The 18,952-nt window shown below is 43.7% G+C and overlaps 1 protein-coding gene across 20 annotated transcripts in view; it reads right to left on the bottom strand.

Annotated features, from left to right (window-relative positions):
- The window catches only part of cacna1aa (calcium channel, voltage-dependent, P/Q type, alpha 1A subunit, a), an 80,075-nt gene that overhangs the window by 7,173 nt on the left and 53,950 nt on the right, over positions 1-18,952 (bottom strand). For 4 of the 20 annotated variants that reach the window (XM_085784516.1, XM_085784523.1, XM_085784525.1 and 1 more), the window contains 12 exons: positions 16,472-16,588; positions 16,239-16,304; positions 15,872-15,969; positions 15,602-15,752; positions 15,035-15,162; positions 13,203-13,299; positions 8,653-8,767; positions 7,999-8,106; positions 6,858-6,961; positions 4,703-4,818; positions 4,459-4,582; positions 2,430-2,543 (listed from right to left, as the gene is read on the bottom strand). In XM_085784516.1, coding sequence (XP_085640642.1) covers positions 2,430-2,543; positions 4,459-4,582; positions 4,703-4,818; positions 6,858-6,961; positions 7,999-8,106; positions 8,653-8,767; positions 13,203-13,299; positions 15,035-15,162; positions 15,602-15,752; positions 15,872-15,969; positions 16,239-16,304; positions 16,472-16,588 — 1,338 coding nt within the window. Of the gene's footprint in view, positions 1-867; positions 907-2,429; positions 2,544-4,458; positions 4,583-4,702; positions 4,819-6,857; positions 6,962-7,998; positions 8,107-8,652; positions 8,768-13,202; positions 13,300-15,034; positions 15,163-15,601; positions 15,753-15,871; positions 15,970-16,238; positions 16,305-16,471; positions 16,589-18,952 lie in introns of all 20 variants that reach the window. The other 16 variants (XM_085784526.1, XM_085784533.1, XM_085784530.1 and 13 more) reach the window with 14 other exon arrangements.

The following is an 18,952-nucleotide window of genomic DNA, read 5'->3' as shown; positions in this document are numbered from 1 at the left end:
TGCAGTGCCAAGGCCTCATGCTCTGAGATGGGACAGCAGGACAGAGCCTATGGTGCCACAAGTAGCCAACCTGGGCATGTTAACCACATCAGGCTACTTCAGTGCTAGAACCTTTTGGCAGCTGACCTCGCCAAGTTTTCCAGATACTGTTTTTGGCAGATGACGGGTCAGCAGTTGTGCATATAAAACACTGGGCCAATTATCTGGCCTTAACAGGAGTAGCACTGAGAATCCCGGCGACGTATCCGTCCACACACACAGATACACACATTTTTCATTTCTATTCATTACCCTCTCTCTCTCACACACACACTCACACACACTTATTAAACCGCATTTCAACAAATTTCCTGCATGCAGGTGGGCGGGTGTAAATGAAGACTTGGACACAGATGGGGAAACACTGACAACATTATAATACAGACAAGCACAAAAGCATGAAGACATAAAGCAACAAAGCACTAGCAGCAGCAACAGCAGCTGAGAGAGAGAGAGAGAGACAAAGAGAGACAAAGAGAAACAGAGAGAGAGAGGCCACAAGACAGTGGCAGTGACTGTTGATGATCAGAGGGGACGTGCAGACTTCAGCCCAGTTCCAAACTACTACTGCATTAAGTAGCTACATTTAGGATGCTGGGATCAGTTTGGAAGCTGGGCTGGCATCAGAGTTGGCCATGCTGAAAAAGGTTATCCTTATAAATCCTGTCCCTCCCCCCTCCCCGACCCAAGAAATGATAAAGACACAACATGAAGACATGACGAATGAGGAAAACAAGAAGTTTCAGGAGTGTGTGAGAGTGAAAGGGAGAAAAAAAGAAAGAAAGAGAGAGAGAGAGAAAGACAAGACAGGGAAGACAGGGTACATACACTGAGGTTACTGCCACGTTGTTTTCCTCTCCTCCGCTGCTATATGAGCACAGATAGGATACACAGGCGCGCACACACACACGCACGCACGCACAGAGCCACAAATACGCCAAAGGAGTGGTCACACATGGAGCATACATATAGAACCAGGGAGGGAGGAAGAGGAGAGGGAGGAGAGGGAGAAGAGGAAGAAAAGTGAGGGAGACAGGGGTGAATTGATACAGAATGGAAAAAGGAAAGGGGAAACAAAAGAAAACCAAAGAGTTGTTAGTTGGAGGTTTAACCCAAAAAGATAAGTGGTGCGACCGTGGAGAGAGGAAAGAGAGAGACAGAAAGAGGGACAGAGAAAGAGAGTCTGATTAGACACTGAAGCAGCAGTGAAGGTGGGAGAGAAAGACTTACCACAGACACTGGTGGTTGTCGCCAAAACAGTGTTATATAGACAAGATCACCATGAAAATGCTCAATCAACGGCACCACGGTCACAACAGCAATGAGGACGATCAGCAAAATACACGCATAAATGGGTATGCATATTCACAAACAGACACACGCACTCACACACACGCACAGACACAAAAAACACACACAGTTACAATCAACCCAAACGGGAGTCGACAATGTGACAGGAACAGTGTGAGGTACAGTGAGAGCACAGGAAAACTGCAGCACAAACACGTACTGTGCACAGCTTACACTCACACACACACACACACACACACACACACACACACACACACACACACACATTTGTATCACACAATGTCAGGCTGGTTCCAGTCCTGGTTGATTAAAAAAATAAATAAACCCCCAAAAGTGAAAGAGTCCAGCACCTTCGACAGGAAGGAAGAGACAGTTTAGTAGAAAAACAACAACGGACAAAATAAAGAAATCTGGGTTTTGACAAAAAAAAATAGAGGAAATAATGGGAGGAAGAGAAGTGCATCTGCATTTATGTGTGTGTAGTATGTGTGTAGATCTGTTGTGTGCATATGACAACCAGAGCACTCACCGGGACATGAAACAATATAGAGATGGATGTGTGTGTTGGATGGGAAACGGGACAACGACAGTTAAAACTCTCCATGCAGGTGGGAGGATGAGGGGAAGAGAAGGAGAGAACAGGAGTAGTAGGAGAAGGACAAAAAAGGAACAGAAGGTCTGACTTTGCCTTACTGTGGTCCTTCTGAATTCAAGTTTGGAGTTCAGCATTTCAGTAAAACATTTCCATGTTTTAGGCAGAAACACTGGTATGACAGGACAGCCCATTTGAAGGTCGTCACTTAACTGGTTGCTCTTGGTTGACTGGTCGACTCAGTGTAAACTGTAACCCAGAACCAAAGCGGCAACATTAGGCATTTGTCAATTGTTGTTTTGATTTTCCTGGAATCTCTTACTAAACCTGCTCCAACATGGATTCCAGTAACCACAGCAACAAGCCTTTTGAGCAACGAGTCAGACCTTGGTGGGTTTGATCTATCCCAACAAAAGGAGATGGGGAACATACACAATGGGGAAAAATAGAGAGAGAGAGAGAGTGGAAAAGTGAGAATGCTGCTCACTTGGTTGTCGCCTGGGAGGCGGGGCATGGAAGCGGCCCTGCCATGGCCTTCCATTGGTGGAAAGTGCTCAGTATCCGAGTAACCATCCTGCCCCATCTCTCTCATCTCTACCGTCTGCAAACAGAGCAGGAGAGCAAGAGATGGTGTGACTGGCTGCCATGAAGACTGACAGGGAGCGGGGGTTAGGTGGGAGAGTTTGTTATCCAAAGAAAGCAGAGAACTGAGGGTCTCAGAGAGGGAGAAGAATTTGTAAGTTTGTGTACGGTGAGTGTTTTTGCACTTTTCTTTTCTTTCTTTGTTGTTTTAGTTTTAAATTGTGGGATGAATAAAAACAAATAAGGATATCCTGTCTTATGTGGATAAGACTGAGAATATTCCAAACAAAAATTTCCTTTTGGTGTTTGCAGAGGCTGCTTGTCCAAAAAAACAGAGCTGCAAGCAAATGCTGGCATACTCACTGGAAAGTGAAGATTGTCTGTTTAATGGCATGTATGCCAGATGGAGGAGCCTGTGACTCACAGCAGGAATTGATTTGAGAGGAAAATCATATGCAGCCCAAAGGATATATGAAAAAAAAACACACAACTGATCCGATGACAATGTTGACCAGGTGCAAGGCACTGAGACACTGTAGGGGTTCAATGAGGTTGTGTAAAAAGAAAATGAGAGCAACCTTGATGGTTTTGGTCACAAACCATGCAAACCATCCCATGCAGATATGTAACGTTTGTGGGAGTTCACCTTGAGAAGTGGAGCTGAATCTGGCAGCTGGGGCTGTTGGCTCGGAACCTTTCTTGCTTAACCGCAGGGGCGTGAACCTTTTTCTACTGTTGTTTGGGTGCCAACCATTACATCAGGTCAATTTAAATTAATTGTTACAAATAAATTTAAGTAAAAGCTAACTCAAATGCAGCATATGCTTGCTTCTCATTGGCTCAGTCTGTCGTCTCACTACAGACTTTTTACTGCAAAGGCTTTTGCTGCCTCATAATGCCTGCTGTTGTTTTATTGATTTGATTTGCTTTGTATCTAGCTAACAGCAGGCTATCATTCAAACTGGTTTGCAAGAAGCTGACAGCCACTCTGCTTTATCCAACTTTAACGTTCACCAGACCTCTGTTGACTGATGTGGAGAAGTGTTGACTGATGCAGAGAACCCGTCAGGCCCTCGAGGAGGTCCACAAGCAGAGCATGAAGACAGAGACACGGACCACTCGGAGGACAGAGGCGAGCGAGAAAGACTCAGAATTAGATGTGGAAACATACGGTGGAGGGAAGAAATTCCCAGAAAGACTCCAAAAAATTGCGAGGTGACGCCAATCAACAAAAAGGTCAAGGCCATATCTAGGGTAAATTAAGAATCGAGGTAAGACAGGTTACTAGAGATGAGAATGACCTACTGTATAAAAATGATAAAGGCAACAAGGCAGCAAGGATGGGACAGTATGAACTCTCAACTTCTCTATTTGATGTACACAGAGGACACGGACCAGAGAGTGAACAGATCTTAATCATGTGATGAAGAGTAGTCCAATCCATATTCATAAGTTTAACAAAGACTAATCTACTGCAGAGAAGCTAGACATTATACATTACATGCAGTATTTAGGAGAAAACTGCTGGCCGGTTTACTCTAAGCCTTGTGCATACGATTGTGAGGATATTACAGAAAATGGGAAACAAGAATCAAGTAAATGCATCAACAAACGATTTGTTGCTCTAGTTCTACTTTTGTGAGGAAAGGGAACACAGGCCTGGTTCCCTGAGGTTTTATCTAAATCATGTAACAAACACGGGGCTTTGTGAATAAGGGGTACGCAGGTTTTCGTAGAGATGGAGTTGCATTTTGTCCTCAGCAGTTCTTTGGGTTTGGTTCATTTGGTAGCAATGGCATGGAAGTCAAAACAAATGTGTGAGTGTTTGTAGTATATGGTTGGGATGTATTTTATCTGTATTGTGTGAGTGTGTGTGTGTGTACTGTTGGTTATGTGATCCTGGGTGTGTATGTGTGCGTGTATGAGCTTTCTACCTGAGAGTTGGTCATGCTTCCCAGGCCGTCCTCAGGGTGTCCCTCAGGACTCCAGCTGCCAACCATCTTCTGAGCACGAGCCGTCACCCATGAATGGCTCTCTGGGAGCCCCCCCTCCACTGGCCTGTGGCACACACAAACACGGGCACGCACACACACAAACGCCCAACACACACCTTCCTTAACTGCTTTTAACAGACCACGTCCTGCAAAGACTAAAACACGCCAGCAACGTCCAACTCACAGGCTGTTGACAGTCTCTGTTGTTTCAGGTGGAGGGAGGGCGTTGTTAAGACCCGGACCCCCATCCTGGGTGGGGGTAGGTGGCTCCATGGGCTGAAACAGTAATGGCGTTCGATTCTGTGTGAGATATACAACATGGCCGTCGCCAGCTATCAGGCAGACTGACAGGGAAATGGGGGAAAACAGGCAGAGCAGGAAAAGAGGGGATGTAGAGAGGGGGCAGTTGGTTGAAGCAAGGCAAGGCAAAAGAGGTGATGGAAGGAGAATACATGGGGTGCTCTTGAGCAACTGATGCTCAGTGGCGAGCTGGAGAAGAAACAGGACCTAGAGACCTCATGAGGTGTCCAGGTCCAGGACCGTAACCATTGAGGGGCTTCAAGGAAGTGGAATTCACCCACTCAGTGGTTCAGGGTCAGCTCATAGAGAGAATGAACAATGATCATTCTGGGTTTCATCTTATGATCAGCAATCATCTAATGATATGTTTAAATATTGTAATATTGATAGCGAAAGGTGAAGAAGATACATTTCCAAAAAAAAAAAAAAAAAAAAAGGGAACAAAAAAACCCAGAAGAGAGGGGGTTTCCACAGCAGTGGAAGGAGAACTACAAGTGATAAAGAGGGGAGCAATCAAAGAGGGGCCTCGTTCAAAGGAGGGAGAGAGGACATCATAGCAGATAAACACTGCAACAATCCTGTGGAGGGGAACATACAGCAGGTGAAATGCATGATGGAACAACAATATGAAATGCTACATTCAGTCATTCATTTATTAGACATCCACTGAGGAATGTGCAACAGTGCTACCTAATAGCCACCTTTCCCAATATCAAAATGTCTCTTTCTGATTTTATCTTTCAAATTCCAAAATTTACATTTTCTTAAAACTTGAATTGATTTTTTACATTAGTTTTTCTTTTTCTTTTTTTAATTCTCATTAAAAGAAACTGTGGCCAGTCTCCCATCTGTGTGAGTGAGCACTAACCACAATGTCAAGTTCAGAATGTAAAAGCACATGTAAGACTTTGGGTCTGTTGTGTGATGGGCACTAATGATATCTTTGGGTTGTGAAACACAGCAGAGGTCTCACACTTCGTGTTGCTACGACATATGGCAGCACGTTCCTTCTGCCCAGGTCAAGACATGCAGCAGCCTGCAATGCAGTGACAGGAGTGCAATAAGGAGATGGTGATGTACCGTTTGTGTTGAGAGAGAGGGATGGACAAAGTGGACTAAGTGGGAAATATGGCCCAGTTGTTAAGCACTATGTGTGGCCAGAGGACTGTGAGAGAAGGATACATGAAAAAGCTAATCTGATCTGGTGATATGAGTATCTTAATGTGTGTGGAGGAAAAAAGATAAGTGTCCTTAATGAGCATTCAAATGCATATGGTAAAAAAAACTGGCTGCATAAACCTGGTTAGATTTTAACTTGAAACGAATACGACATAATCTCATGTAATAAAATGAACTACAGCTAAATGAATGTAGAGGGCGGTCGACTCTGTCAGTGAGAGCTCCTTCATCAAGGGACAGTGTGCTACCTAAAGCGTAGGGAACAATGCAAGGTTACAAGCATGGATGATGGGAAGTGAGCAGGTAAAGTATCTTTACAAGCAGTTCACACAGGGAACAATCCAGCTCAGCAAAATGAGCCAGTATCAGGCGTCCCATGATGCTGAGGTATTGGTACTTATGGAGCTGTGACAACATTTCAGCCTACAAACAAAACCCTGTGATCACAGGCATGTAAGCTGCTAAAAAACAGCCCCATTTCAGATTTTGTGATAATAATTCTCATAGTATATATATATTTTTTGTGAACAATACCATTGTGCAAATGATAGGTGACACAAACTGGCCACCAGATGGCAGTAGTGTTCAGTTGTTATCCAAGAAGCACTGAATACAGGAGACAGCAGATTGCATTAGACTGTCAGGTTTTGTGGTTCCCCCCACCCCCGGAATGCCATTTCTAGGTGACTGAAAGAGGACTCACTCAAGGTCTGGACACGGGGTTGTCACAGCCCAGGCTTGTATGAATGGGGCAACATCCCAGCAGCCTTTATTTCAGTGCACGTCAGTCTGCCTTTAACTTTAAAGGGGGGTTGGATGCAGATCGAGTAGAGGCTTATTGTCCCTGAGACAGCAAATACCTGCTCATCACGGAGGGCCTGCGAGCGCTTGATCTTGCTCTGGCGGTAGTACTCCATGATCATCATGGCAGCGTAGATTTTCCCAACTGTGAGGTCTGTCGCTGCTGAAAGAATGACAAGTTACCCTGCAAGATTAGACCCTTTGGTATGGACCCTGAGCGCAAGGAATGGCAGAAAGAGGTGAAGCATGCACACAGAAAAACACACATGAACACTGAGCAAATGGTCTTTTCACAAGCAGATTAATATTATTATTAATAATTTAAACCTTATCTTACTTTTTTAGACTGACTTTCATTACTTTAACGAGCACTATTATATAACCTTTTATAGCATAGATAGTTGTCACAGGTATAAAATACTGTAATCAAAGCATTGCACTGTAGATAATGATTGGTATAGAATACCAATCAACATGCGGTAAGTGTTATCGCGTGATCACATCATCCACACAAATTTAACCAACCAAGTCATTAAAAATACAAATCTGTGATAAGTATGATGTCTTCTTTGGACTTGGTTACCAAAGTTATGATCAATACATAATCAATTTCCCAGAACCTAGTCATAGTGATTTTAAAAATATCAAAAATATCATGCACTCCACAAACTAAAGCAACTACTGTTTTGTGCAGGTGTGCACTCGTCAGTCAAAATATACAATGTTTTTCTATCACGTATGGCCAGCCACCTAGTGCACGGAAGTGACTGTCCCTGGAGTGAAAAGACATCTATAGAGAGTTGATCTATAGTTAGGCACCCTCTGATCTCAGGCACAAACAAGTGGGGGCTAAAACTGAATGGCATGGTAGGTATTGTGTGTGTGTGTGTGTGTGTGTGGTTGTTTTGTGTCTAACATGTGTGAGTTTGTTGGTATCTTAACCGCACACCGCTTGTCAGAAGTGTCTGTTTGTGTTCAGTGATTACAGGTATGTGGGTGTGTGCAAGTGTGTGTGTGTGTGGGGGGGGGGGGGATTGATGTGCCAGCTGATTCAGAGGGTGCAGCAGTGACAGAGACTGGCTGAGAGAAAGCGGTCCTCAGGTGGCGTGAAGAGAAATACAACGTTGGAGCACTGGGTGGCACAGGGTGGCTGCATCCAAGCCGTGCTGCTGCGCCCAACACCCACACTCTGCAACTTACACTTGTGCGGCGTAACCAGCAAATCCAGAGTCTTTTGAGAGAGGTTGGGCCAGATTGCCATCATCTCTTTCCTCAGCTCTGCGTCCATCTGGTGCTTGTCGACACCACCTAGGCACATTCACCAAACACACACATACGGAAGCATTCGCAGATACGCGAACATCCACACCCGCGTATGTAGACGCACGTTAATTCAGACACAAGAACATGCACGTACACAAAAAGAACATTGGTCAAACATACACCCAAATCATTCACACCCATTCATAAATGAATAAAAAGGTATGAGAGAGGACACACAAACATGAAAACAAACACAGACAGAAGAGATTAGTAAGAAATAATATAGTTATGATCAATTTCTAACTGCAGTAGAAGCTGTGCACACGTTGAAAGGACCTTGATTCCACAGGCTCTCCAGCCTCAGCTTCACACACAACTCTCAGCAACATGCTAACATCCATGATCTACCATCATAAGAAAAAGCCCACTGTACTCAAGATACAACAGGAGAAGCATCAGGAAGAGCTGAAGGTTTCTGGGTTCACAGCACAGAAATTGCAGACAGCGCTGCAGTGTGGGAGGGGAAACAAGAGAAAGCTGAGGAAAACATGTGAAAAATCACACCAAAGGAGGTAAGAGGGATTTCCAAACCTTCCGTACCCTTGGCGATCTTGATGTCCAGCGCCGTGCGGATCAGGGCCATGAGGGTGGAGTTGAAGTGGACCGTGTTGTCGTCGGCCACGGGGAGATCCATGCGGAGCAGCCTCTGTGGGAGAGCCGATGACGTAAGCGGTGAGAACAAACCGGGAAGCAGTTGGGGTGGCATGTATGTGGAACCTCCAGGTGACAGGGTGGGGGACGGGGTGTTGGGGGAGCGAGGTCGAGGGAGGAGAGAGGTTTGGGTAAAGGAGGTCGAGGGAGCTGTGCATACTATCTGCAGCAGGCTCGGACTCTGTTACGTCCGCCTATAACAACTACAAATGTCAAATTACACATTTTAGTCAACTTTAGAGCTCAAGTGACAACAAATTCACGTGTTCAAATTGAAAGACTTTTTTATTTCTCTTATGTGAAAGGACCCGTGAATGCCAAGATCATCAAGACATGTTCTCCAGATTGTCTTCATCTTAGCTGTTGTGTTGTTAATGTATGTTTTTGATGTCCCTTTCCACAGACCTCCCAGGCAGGTTAAATCTGCTAAATCTATAGCAGCCGCCACGATCCACAGCTCCCTCTACAGGTTTGGAGGTTCACAGTGACAACAACAGAGACCAGGTGATAAACCAATAAACCAAAAACAACCAGGGGACCGATCTAAGGACTGGGAAGACTTTGGTTTTTGTGTATTGGTTTGATCCTGAACAGGTCTTGTTGGTTTGTAATATAGAAACAGACGATACACAGACACACTATTTACACACCAACTCACAGATGACAGAGTGACGTTCGTGTGTATTTTGGTGACAGAAGACGGCGACAACCCAGACATGCAGCAAATCATGCCCCCACCCACCCAACTCCCCACACACACATCCCAATTGAATTCCTCTCCTTTAATCCTTCCATGAAAACTTTTTTATCTACCAAAGGCTTCTTGCACATCCCACCCTCATGCGGCATGCGATGCGCACACAATATGCCTCACAGGACAAGCAGCTGCGCAGCCGTACACAGAAAGCATTCTCTGTTGACAACATTAAAATGAGTTTGTGGGTTCTTTTAACGTGTCTGTTCTTGGAGGGAATAAGAGAATTTGTAGACGATGGGGCTTTAGGTTGAAAAGATAGAGCAGCTAGCTCTATCGCTAATCATCCTAAGTCTAATGTGTGAAAAATGGGCACAGACTTAGAGGTTAACAGGTGAGAGAGAGCAGCATTCTGTGGAAAAAAGAAAGAAGAAGAAACGAAAAAGAAAAAATGGCCACCATGGAAGTGTTTGTTTGGCGCTATAAGATGCATGATTGTCCAGGTGACCATAATCCAAGCATATGTAGGAAATATGAGGTGAAAGGAAGAAAATGGGGATAATAAGAGTCAAGGGGGGTGGGGGGAGCTAAGGCTTAAATAAAAAATCAATAGGTTGTGAGCTGGAGCAGGAAAAGAGAAAAGGTGACCAAAAGTAGACAAACAAAAGACAAAACAATGCAGAGAGAGAGAGAAAATAAAAGAAAAGAAAAAACATCACCACACTGTGTCTGTTAGAAAGCGGCTCTGCCTGAAGGCCTTGCTGTCTCTCTTCAGGACAGAGAAGATTGAAGGCTAAAAGCAGTGGAGCTGGATGGGTCATTGTTCTGTGGACTGGTTGGTACGGGAAGGTCAAAGGTCAGGTTTGGGTTTTTTTTTTTTTTCCATTGGCAAGGTAGGTACTCAGGGAAAGTGGTGAGGGAGGTAAAGGCATAAACACAGAAATGGTGACTTTCTGGAAAGCTGTTCCAGGATGTAAAAATTATCAAGGGGCAGATTAAGGTGTTGGGGGGGGGCTAACCATGCAAAGCATGTTAGGTTGTTGAGCAGCGGAGACTAAGGATTTAACTCCGAGTTCAGGGAGGCTTTTTGGGAAAACAGTTTGGGGGTAAAACTAAGAGGATAAGAAAAGAAAGAGAGAAAATGACGTAAGGATGGACGGTGCCAGGGGTTGGTGTTAAAAACAAAAACATGATTCACGAAGAAAGAGACAGACCTAGAGCAGCAAAAGCCTGGGATAAATAGTACACTTTAGATCGACTATCCAGGAAGTGCAAATAATATAAGATTAATCATAAAAGTACTATTTCCCCCAGGTCTTCTGGAGGAGGAGGAGGAGGAGGAGGGATAAAGCAATGGTTAGCGATGGAGCGATCTCCTGTGCCTACAGGCTGCTTGGCCGGCTGCCCCCTGAGGCTCACAGTGATCCGCCAATGATGTGTCATTGTTCTGTCAAGATGATCACGGGAGGAGTTACATTAATACGTGGTAACATGGAGGTCCATTTGTTGTTATCACTCGTTGTGTTTCTACTCCGATAACAAATCGTGTGGAATGAATTGCGCCCGCGGTGTTTGTATGACAAGACAGGGGCGTGTGCAGCAGGGAGGAGGAGGAGGTGGTGGTGGTGGTGGTGGTGGTGGCTAACGGACATGCAAAAGGCAGGTGAAGGAGTGTGTATGTGCGGGAAGGGGAGCAATATGCAGAGATGGGGGAGAGAGGGGGGGGCGGGGGGGCTGGAAACAGAATAGAACTGCATTGACGACAGAACCAAAGGACAAAGAGAAGATTGGACTTGCAGATAGAAAAAGGCTGCTTGGGGGCTTGGAGCTGCTACATGAAGGGTGACAGAAAAAGAACTGCTTCTGTATGGCAACCAAAGGCTCTCTGTGGAAAACACATCACTTACACAAGCCCTTCTGCTCTCTCTACCATGAGAAACAACAGAGAATATCTATGTGTAGGTTGATATGACCTAATTCTGTGTGTGTTTTGTGTGTAGATGTGTGTGTGTGTTTGTGTCCCATCCACAGGAGGGAACGAGTCAGAGGACGTAAGTCTAGCGGACCTTCCAAGCCCTGCTGCACACGCATGCTTCCGTGTCACAGTGTGTGTCTTTGGCAGGGTCTCCATGTGTGAAATGTTTGTCTGATTAATTAATATATTTGTACGTAAGTAGTTGCATCGATGTCTTCGTTTACTGCGGTCCTTCTATTTGCAGGATAGCATTATTGATTGTTATTGTGATGCGCATGTTTGTGTAAATAAGCTTGCGTGTCCTTCGTACGCGGTGCAAACGAGCTGAGAAGGTCCCTCTTGTCGTCCCCTCCTGTGGATACGCAACCCGCCTGGCCCTGCAACCTAATTGTCTTGCTGCCTCCACCCCACTAATCCCACACCACCACACAACGCCACAACACCGATCAGCCCACCCCCACTTTCCACGAAAAGAAACAGAAACAGAACCAAAAAGAAACAACGACACTAAAGATTACACCACGTTGAGCGCTTAAATCCCTGCCCACCCCCTCCCTCCCTCCTGCAAAACCCTCTGTCCACCCCCCACCCCCCCCACCCCCCCCGACACCCACAGGAGACTTGGGGTGAAGATAGGGTCCCTTCTGACCTTGTAGGCCACCCGTGCCGGACACCTCTTCCCAAGGCCTAGTGGAGGACACATGTGCCTCAGCATGTCATACATTTCCCTGCAACTGATCCTGCCACTGCATCATCAGCCATCAGTGCCACCACCCCGTTAACAAAAGGACAAAACAAAAAGGGGGGGAGAGACAGAGACAATTGAGAGAGGGAGAACGAGATAGGAGAGAGAGAGAGAGAGAGAGAGAGAGAGATGGAGGAGAAGATCCATCAGAGGATAGAGTTGAAAAGAAAGGAGAGGATTGCAATGTCAAAGATTGAGAGAAACAAGGAGAAAGAAAGAAGGGGGGAACAAAGCAAAGTAAAAGAACAAAACAACAGAAAGACAAGGTTATTGGGCTGATTTTGGAGAGACTGTGGCCATGTGGCTCCTCTATGAGCTACAGCACTCTCTAACAGTTTGTCATGTCAAAAAAGAGAGGGAGTAAATGACAGAGGGAGGGGAGACAACAGGAGGAAGCAAAGGACTGAGGAGTACATCTTCTCTTGTAGTATCAAAAAGACAATTCTGTGCAAGCAGGACAATAGTAAATAAGGTATGTGTGTCTGAATGTGTGTGTGTGTGTGTGCAGAGCAGGGCAGAGCTTGACAACAGGCACCAAGCCGCTCCTGCTCGACGAGGAGAGAGGGGAGGAAGAGGGAGGGGTGTCAATGCAGTTTCTGTCTTTCCCCCAACCCCCAAAAACCAAGAACAATGCAACACTACAGTGGGCAACCGTAGCTTGCTACATTATAGCCATGGCTCCACAGCAAGCAAAAGAAATATATATTCTTTAAAAAAAACCCAGTAAAAAAAAAGAAAAAGAAAAAAAAAAGATTTATCTTACAATGTAGTAAAACGTCTTAAAGAATTTTTTTTTTTTCCCATTTCACTTAGTGCATTTCACATGCTTCTCTGGGTGTCTGCATTGTCCCACACATTCTCTCAGCAGTTCAGAATGCAATTTAATAATGGTGGAAAAGAAGTTGTAAAATTGAAATGAAAAAGAAAAGAAAAAAAATAAAGCGGCATTCACTCCATTCCTGGATGCTGTGGCTAGCAAGTGTGGTTGAGAAATTTTGTTTGAATGGAAGTCAAACCTTGCAGGCCACCCTATGGGGGCATTTCTTGCCTAAGCCGAGAGGCGGGTCGATAACTCGTAATAAACTGTACATGTCCTTATAATGAATGCGCCCGCTGCAAGAAGAATACAGGGAGTTAAGAAACACACACATACACACACACACACACAGGAAAAAACACACACACACACTCACTCTCCCACACACACACATACATACATATCCAGAAAAAAGAGAGAACATTGGGAGGAAGAGTACAAGATTCACAAATACACACAGTGCCTGAATAAATACCTTACAATATATTTACTATAATAAACAGACTTTTTCAACACATTTACACCTGAATGCACCTAAGAAAACGTAACACACAGACACACACACAAATAATAAAGACAACACTTAACTGCATGCCACACATAGTTAAATGTGGTCCTCAGCACTGCCAAAACAGTTTCACTTTTCCAAAATCTCCCCCCTCTATTCTGTTATTTGTTTTCCCGTCGCCCTCCTTAGTGTGACATCCCTTTCCTTCTTCTCTCTCCAGTCCAACCCCTGACTGGATGTGTGCACGATGTAATTAAGGAATTGCTAACAAGAGTACAAAACCATGTGCTTGGGTAAACAGCTAAAAGCTTAATAGCTGCTTGTGGTGCACAGATCGCCTCCCTTTTAAATATGTGTTCAGTGTCGGCCATGTGTCTGCCTTCCCTGTCTTGTGTGTGTGTGTGTGTCCCGTGTGGCGGTGTCCATTTCATAGGCAGGAAGGTAGCGGTTGAAAAATAGCACGCCAGGTTACAACAAAGGCAGTTTTCTCACAGTAATGCACTGCACGGCAGTTTAAAGAGATAGAAACAAAGAAGACAGATCCTCCTTTTTTCCTCTTTTTCAAATTCTAAGGCGTACAAACCTATGTGTGTTATTGCATGTTGCCTACAGTCAGCTATTTTTATCTCTCGTTTTCTACAAGAATGCTCAATTTCTTCATGTTTTATCAATCTAAATGTAACTCTTATTGTTCTATTCTCTCTTTTCTCCTCCCTTCCCTGTTTTATTTCTCCTCGTTATAGCAGTCAATGTGCAGTCTTCAGGACAGCATGAGGGCAACACACAGGCACTGGAATACAGATACCGTGAAACTTAGCATGTCTCCAGTAGATGTTAAGGCTACAGAGAAAAAACATGGGGAAGATTGGTTTGGCGGTGTAGATGTTGCCACATGAAGTTTTTGGCAGTATGCAGATTCCAGAGAGGGGGAAAAGATTTTAAAGGTGTAAGGACAGTTTACAGAGAAGGGGAGGAAGAGGAGCAAGGAGAGGAGGAGGGAGGGGTTGTACGGTGCAAAAGAGATAACCAGATGCCTGATGGTTATACTCAGATCCGTTACAGCCCCCTTGCAGCTATTATCTACTTGACGCTTGTGCTTTGTTCGTTTTCTGTCTTTCTTTGTGCCATTTAAAATACCATGTGCTGATGTTTTACCAAAAAACAGAAGTCACAAAAAATAAAATAAAATAAAATAAGAGTCAGAACATTGTTGGGAAGTTCCTGCTTTCATTGCTTGGGCCTTGCTCTGTGTAAATAAGCATATTAAGACACATACAGGAAACATACAGTAATGCACTTTTGTCTGAGCATGAGGTCGTAAACAGTGTCTGTGTCACACAAACAAAATGTTGAGGATGTAACTTCTGACTTCAAATTCAACATGTACATCCCCAATGTGTGAAAATAGTTATAAGAAAGTAAAAAATTACAGTTGTGTATGTGTGTGTGTGTGTGTTATCTATTGATTTTTTTTTAAATGTGTGTGTGTATGTGCCCCTGAGGGCATGCATGTTACCACGCACCAGGCAGCAGGATCATACTCGGCCCATATCCTGACATACTCATCCAGGTGGTGAGGTCCCAGTATGGATGAATCTCTAGTCAGATACTCAAAGTTGTCCATGATGACGGCTACAAACAGATTCAGCATCTGCACAAAAAACCCACAAGTTAAACAGCTGATGTCACAAGATCAGTAAATCAAAACTTATGTCAATAAACCACCAACCATTGCATTTTAAGGAACAGAACAGTGTTCAGTTGTCTGTTCATTGCTGAGTTACTGAGTTTTCTTTTCTAACTAGGAGTAATAGAGAACCTGAGACACTGCAGAAGGACATCTATGATCAGGTCTTTGTTTAGATTAAAGACAAAATGAGAGACAGATTTGGGGATTTGTAATACTTTACCAGAGGAGCTAGATGAGGTTACAGTGACACAACAGGGCTTTCTCATAACACAATATTTTCAGGCAGGATTGAGCTAAATGTGTGTGTGCCACATGTGTGCAAGACAGAGGGAATATCAGATTTTTTATTTCTTCTTTCTGAATGGTGATGAAGCTTTTAGATTATATAGTGAGCGCTCACCAAGAATGAACAGAAGAAGATGAAGGACACAAAGTAGAGATAGGCGACCTGGCTGCCACACTCTGGCTCTGGGTTCCCTGACAGGGGGTCGCACTCCTTACCCCCCAGACATGCCAGCATGATCTCATGCCATGCCTCTCCAGTGGCACTCCTACGAACAAACACACACAAAAATTTCTTGATTTCTGAGGGATTCATTGAGGATACTGCATAGTCAGTCTGAACGCTGCCTGCTCAAGACATTACACAGATTCACACGCATGCGAGCACCTGAAAAGAAGCATGAGAGCCTGTACGAAGGTCCTGAAGTTGTTGTGCTGGTTGATGGCACTCTCTCCGTCTTCTTCAATAGCAATATTCCCAAATAGCTGTCAGACACAATCATACTGTTCAGTCACATTTCAGGACTTCTTTGTCTCCAATGTATGACTAAGAAGTAGATACAACCCTCTGAAATCTAACTTTACATGTACCAGTTCATCATAATCCTTCACCTCGCATCATGCACCAAATCCTGATGTCCATTATCATCATCCTTCTTCTCTTTCTCTCCCTCTCATTACGATTGCCCCTATAAAACATTTTTAATTCATCCCAAAAGCACTATACTGCTTTTTAGCATGCGGCTCTCACCCACCTGCATTCCAATGATGGCGTAGATGAAGAACAGCATGGCAATGAGGAGGCAGACATAAGGCAGCGCCTGAGGAGAGACAAGTTCATTGTTTGGTGTCAAGTCTGATATACGACTGCATGGTACATGAGACTCTACCTCTTTTGTACACACTATACTGTGAGTTTGTATCTAATAATATTAATTAGACATATTGGTGTGTGTGTGTGTGATGTGCTGTAAAGTTTGGTAGAAACCTTGAAGGACTGAACGAAGGTCCAAAGCAAGATGCGGATGGTTTCTCCCTGCCTCAGTAGCTTGATGAGACGAGCTGCCCTGAACAGCCTCAGGAAACTTAGGTTGATGAAATTATTCTACAGTACGGCCACAATATAACCAGAGAGGAAGAAAGAGAGAAAAAGAAAGTAGGGCCGGGTGTAGACAGAATGAGGTTTGAATGTTGAGGACAGGAAAGTGAAGGAAAGGGAAAAAGAAGGAATAAAGAGGGAGAGGGGCGTTGGGGTCAGAATAAAGGAAAAGTTAGTTTCAGTGCAAAAAAACAAAAACAAAAGAAAAAAAAGAAAAAAAAAAGGAAAAACAGTCAAACCCAAACTGAAAGGGATTCAAACTCAAACAAAGGAAAGAATCAGGAGCCAAACAAGTCAAAGCAAACCAAACTCAAATCAGCAAGGCTCCAACAAGCGTAGGTTAGACAGAACCAAACAAAACAACACAGGGGGAGAGGAAATCATCCAAGTCTAGCTAGTTTCATCCAATTGGGTTATGTAGTAGTAATTGTGTTAGGAGTGGTGACTGGTTCAAAGTGCAGGGACGTCAGGACGTTTTCTTGGAAAGACAACCAAATGCACTAATTCTCTCAAGGCAAAAAATGCATTTTTTTTTCAAATGAAGCAAGCACACAGCATGCAGATGTGCACCAATACAAGGCAAAGCAGCAAATCTGTGGCAGCTGACTTGCCACCCCGATTGGCTGCTAAAGTCACGTGACATACTCTGGTGATGTCACAGTCAAACTAGAGCAAGTGGGACCAACTAAGGCCATTATATCCTCAGTGAATTTCTGTAGATTCATGTGTTTACAGTCTCTTGAGTCTGATTTTTTAAAATTAATTTCTAAAATTGATTGTTTTATATATATATATCTTTTAAGAATATACAAATTCAAAATCTGCAATACATTGCAGCGTACAAACATTTACAACAGTAAAGAACAAAAGATGGCAGTTTGAGACTAAGTGCTGAAAAGGGACTGGCAGCAGGCACATGCAGATTCCATCTATTACAGCGTGTTTTATATTGTGTGTGAAAATAAAGGGTTCCTATCAGAGACATGCAAGAGGCAGCATGCATCACTTGTTCCTTTTGACAGCAGCAAATCTTTGGACTCACTGTCGTTACTGGAAACACTCTCCCAGTCACTGTCTTATGTGTGGGTGTGTCAATATGCACCTACAATGAATGGCTAACCTCGATGGAAAGATGTATCAGTCTAATCTGGTTTAAATAATCCAATCCTTTCCAAACTGGAAACTAGTTTTCTGGAAAAGATGGACACTGTGGGCAGGATTTGTGGCAGAATAATATAAAAATATTACCCAGTGACTGGCAGAGAGGTTAGTAAACTTGGCGGCAAATAAAAAAATTACAAATTTAGAGCTCTCTCAGAGTTGAAGGTTCTGGGGTGGTGGGGGGTCAAGCAAAGCATGCACATTTCACAGCCACAACACTGGCTGGGATGCAAGTAAAACAGATGCAGTAAAATAAGATCTCCAAAAAATTACAAACCATCTACATGTGGATGTTGCAGACATATGGTTTATAGCAGCAAATTTTTGGATTTTTGGTTGGTTCGAAGAACAACCAGAGAGATTGACCAAGCCGGTTGTCATGGGTGGACACAGAGGATTCATAGTGCATTTTGATTGGATGGGTTCGCAGGAAGTAGTAGGTGTTGTGGGGGGGAGAAGGGGACGGGGCGAAGTAGATTACAGTAGATCGTCGTAAAGTTTGTAGACGATTTAAAGAAAGCATGTAAAAAGATAAAAAACAAGAAAGAAATCAACAGTCATTACAGAGACAAGTTAGCACAGTGGCAGGTGTCTGCCTGCAAATTTGGTACATCCATGTGGTAGGGATACCAAGGCTCAAGACAACAGGAAGCTGATTAAAACATGTACAGTCTCTCTATAAACAACTATGACTTTATATCATTATGAAACATTTAATGGAAATTGGCTCAAAGCATCAATTTAAGCTTGAATCATTGGTATCCCTTGTTTCCTCAGACAGACCTAGTAGGAAAGCTGTGAAGGCCACAGTGCATGATAATGGCTCGGCATCTCTTAAATATGGTGGAGCAGATATATATTTGATTAAATCAAATTTTAGGTATCTTTGGATCAACACTATTCAAGAGCTTGATACGTCTCTTAAATACAATTTATTCATTGGGTTCCTACAAGGTCTCCCTGTAAGAATAAGAGCAACTCTTGTGGATAGTGTGCAGACAGAACACAAAGGAAATTTTCATCCCACGTTATATTGTGAGTGAATGTACCAGTTCTACGGTACATTAAAGTGTGTGTTGTCATTTTTCCTCTCATCTCTGTACATCTATAAAATTGATTGAAACTAAAACTAATGTGCACAAAAATCAGTGTTTCTCTGAAAATCACCACATGTTCTGTCCAAACACATTATTAATAACAGTGAAATAA

Source organism: Trachurus japonicus, chromosome 8 (genome assembly GCF_045865225.1).
Source record: "Trachurus japonicus isolate A0001 chromosome 8, Traja_1.0".
Lineage (NCBI taxonomy): Eukaryota > Metazoa > Chordata > Actinopteri > Carangiformes > Carangidae > Trachurus > Trachurus japonicus.
The sequence above is the reverse complement of the archived record's forward strand: the minus strand, read 5'-3'. Positions and strand labels throughout refer to the sequence as shown.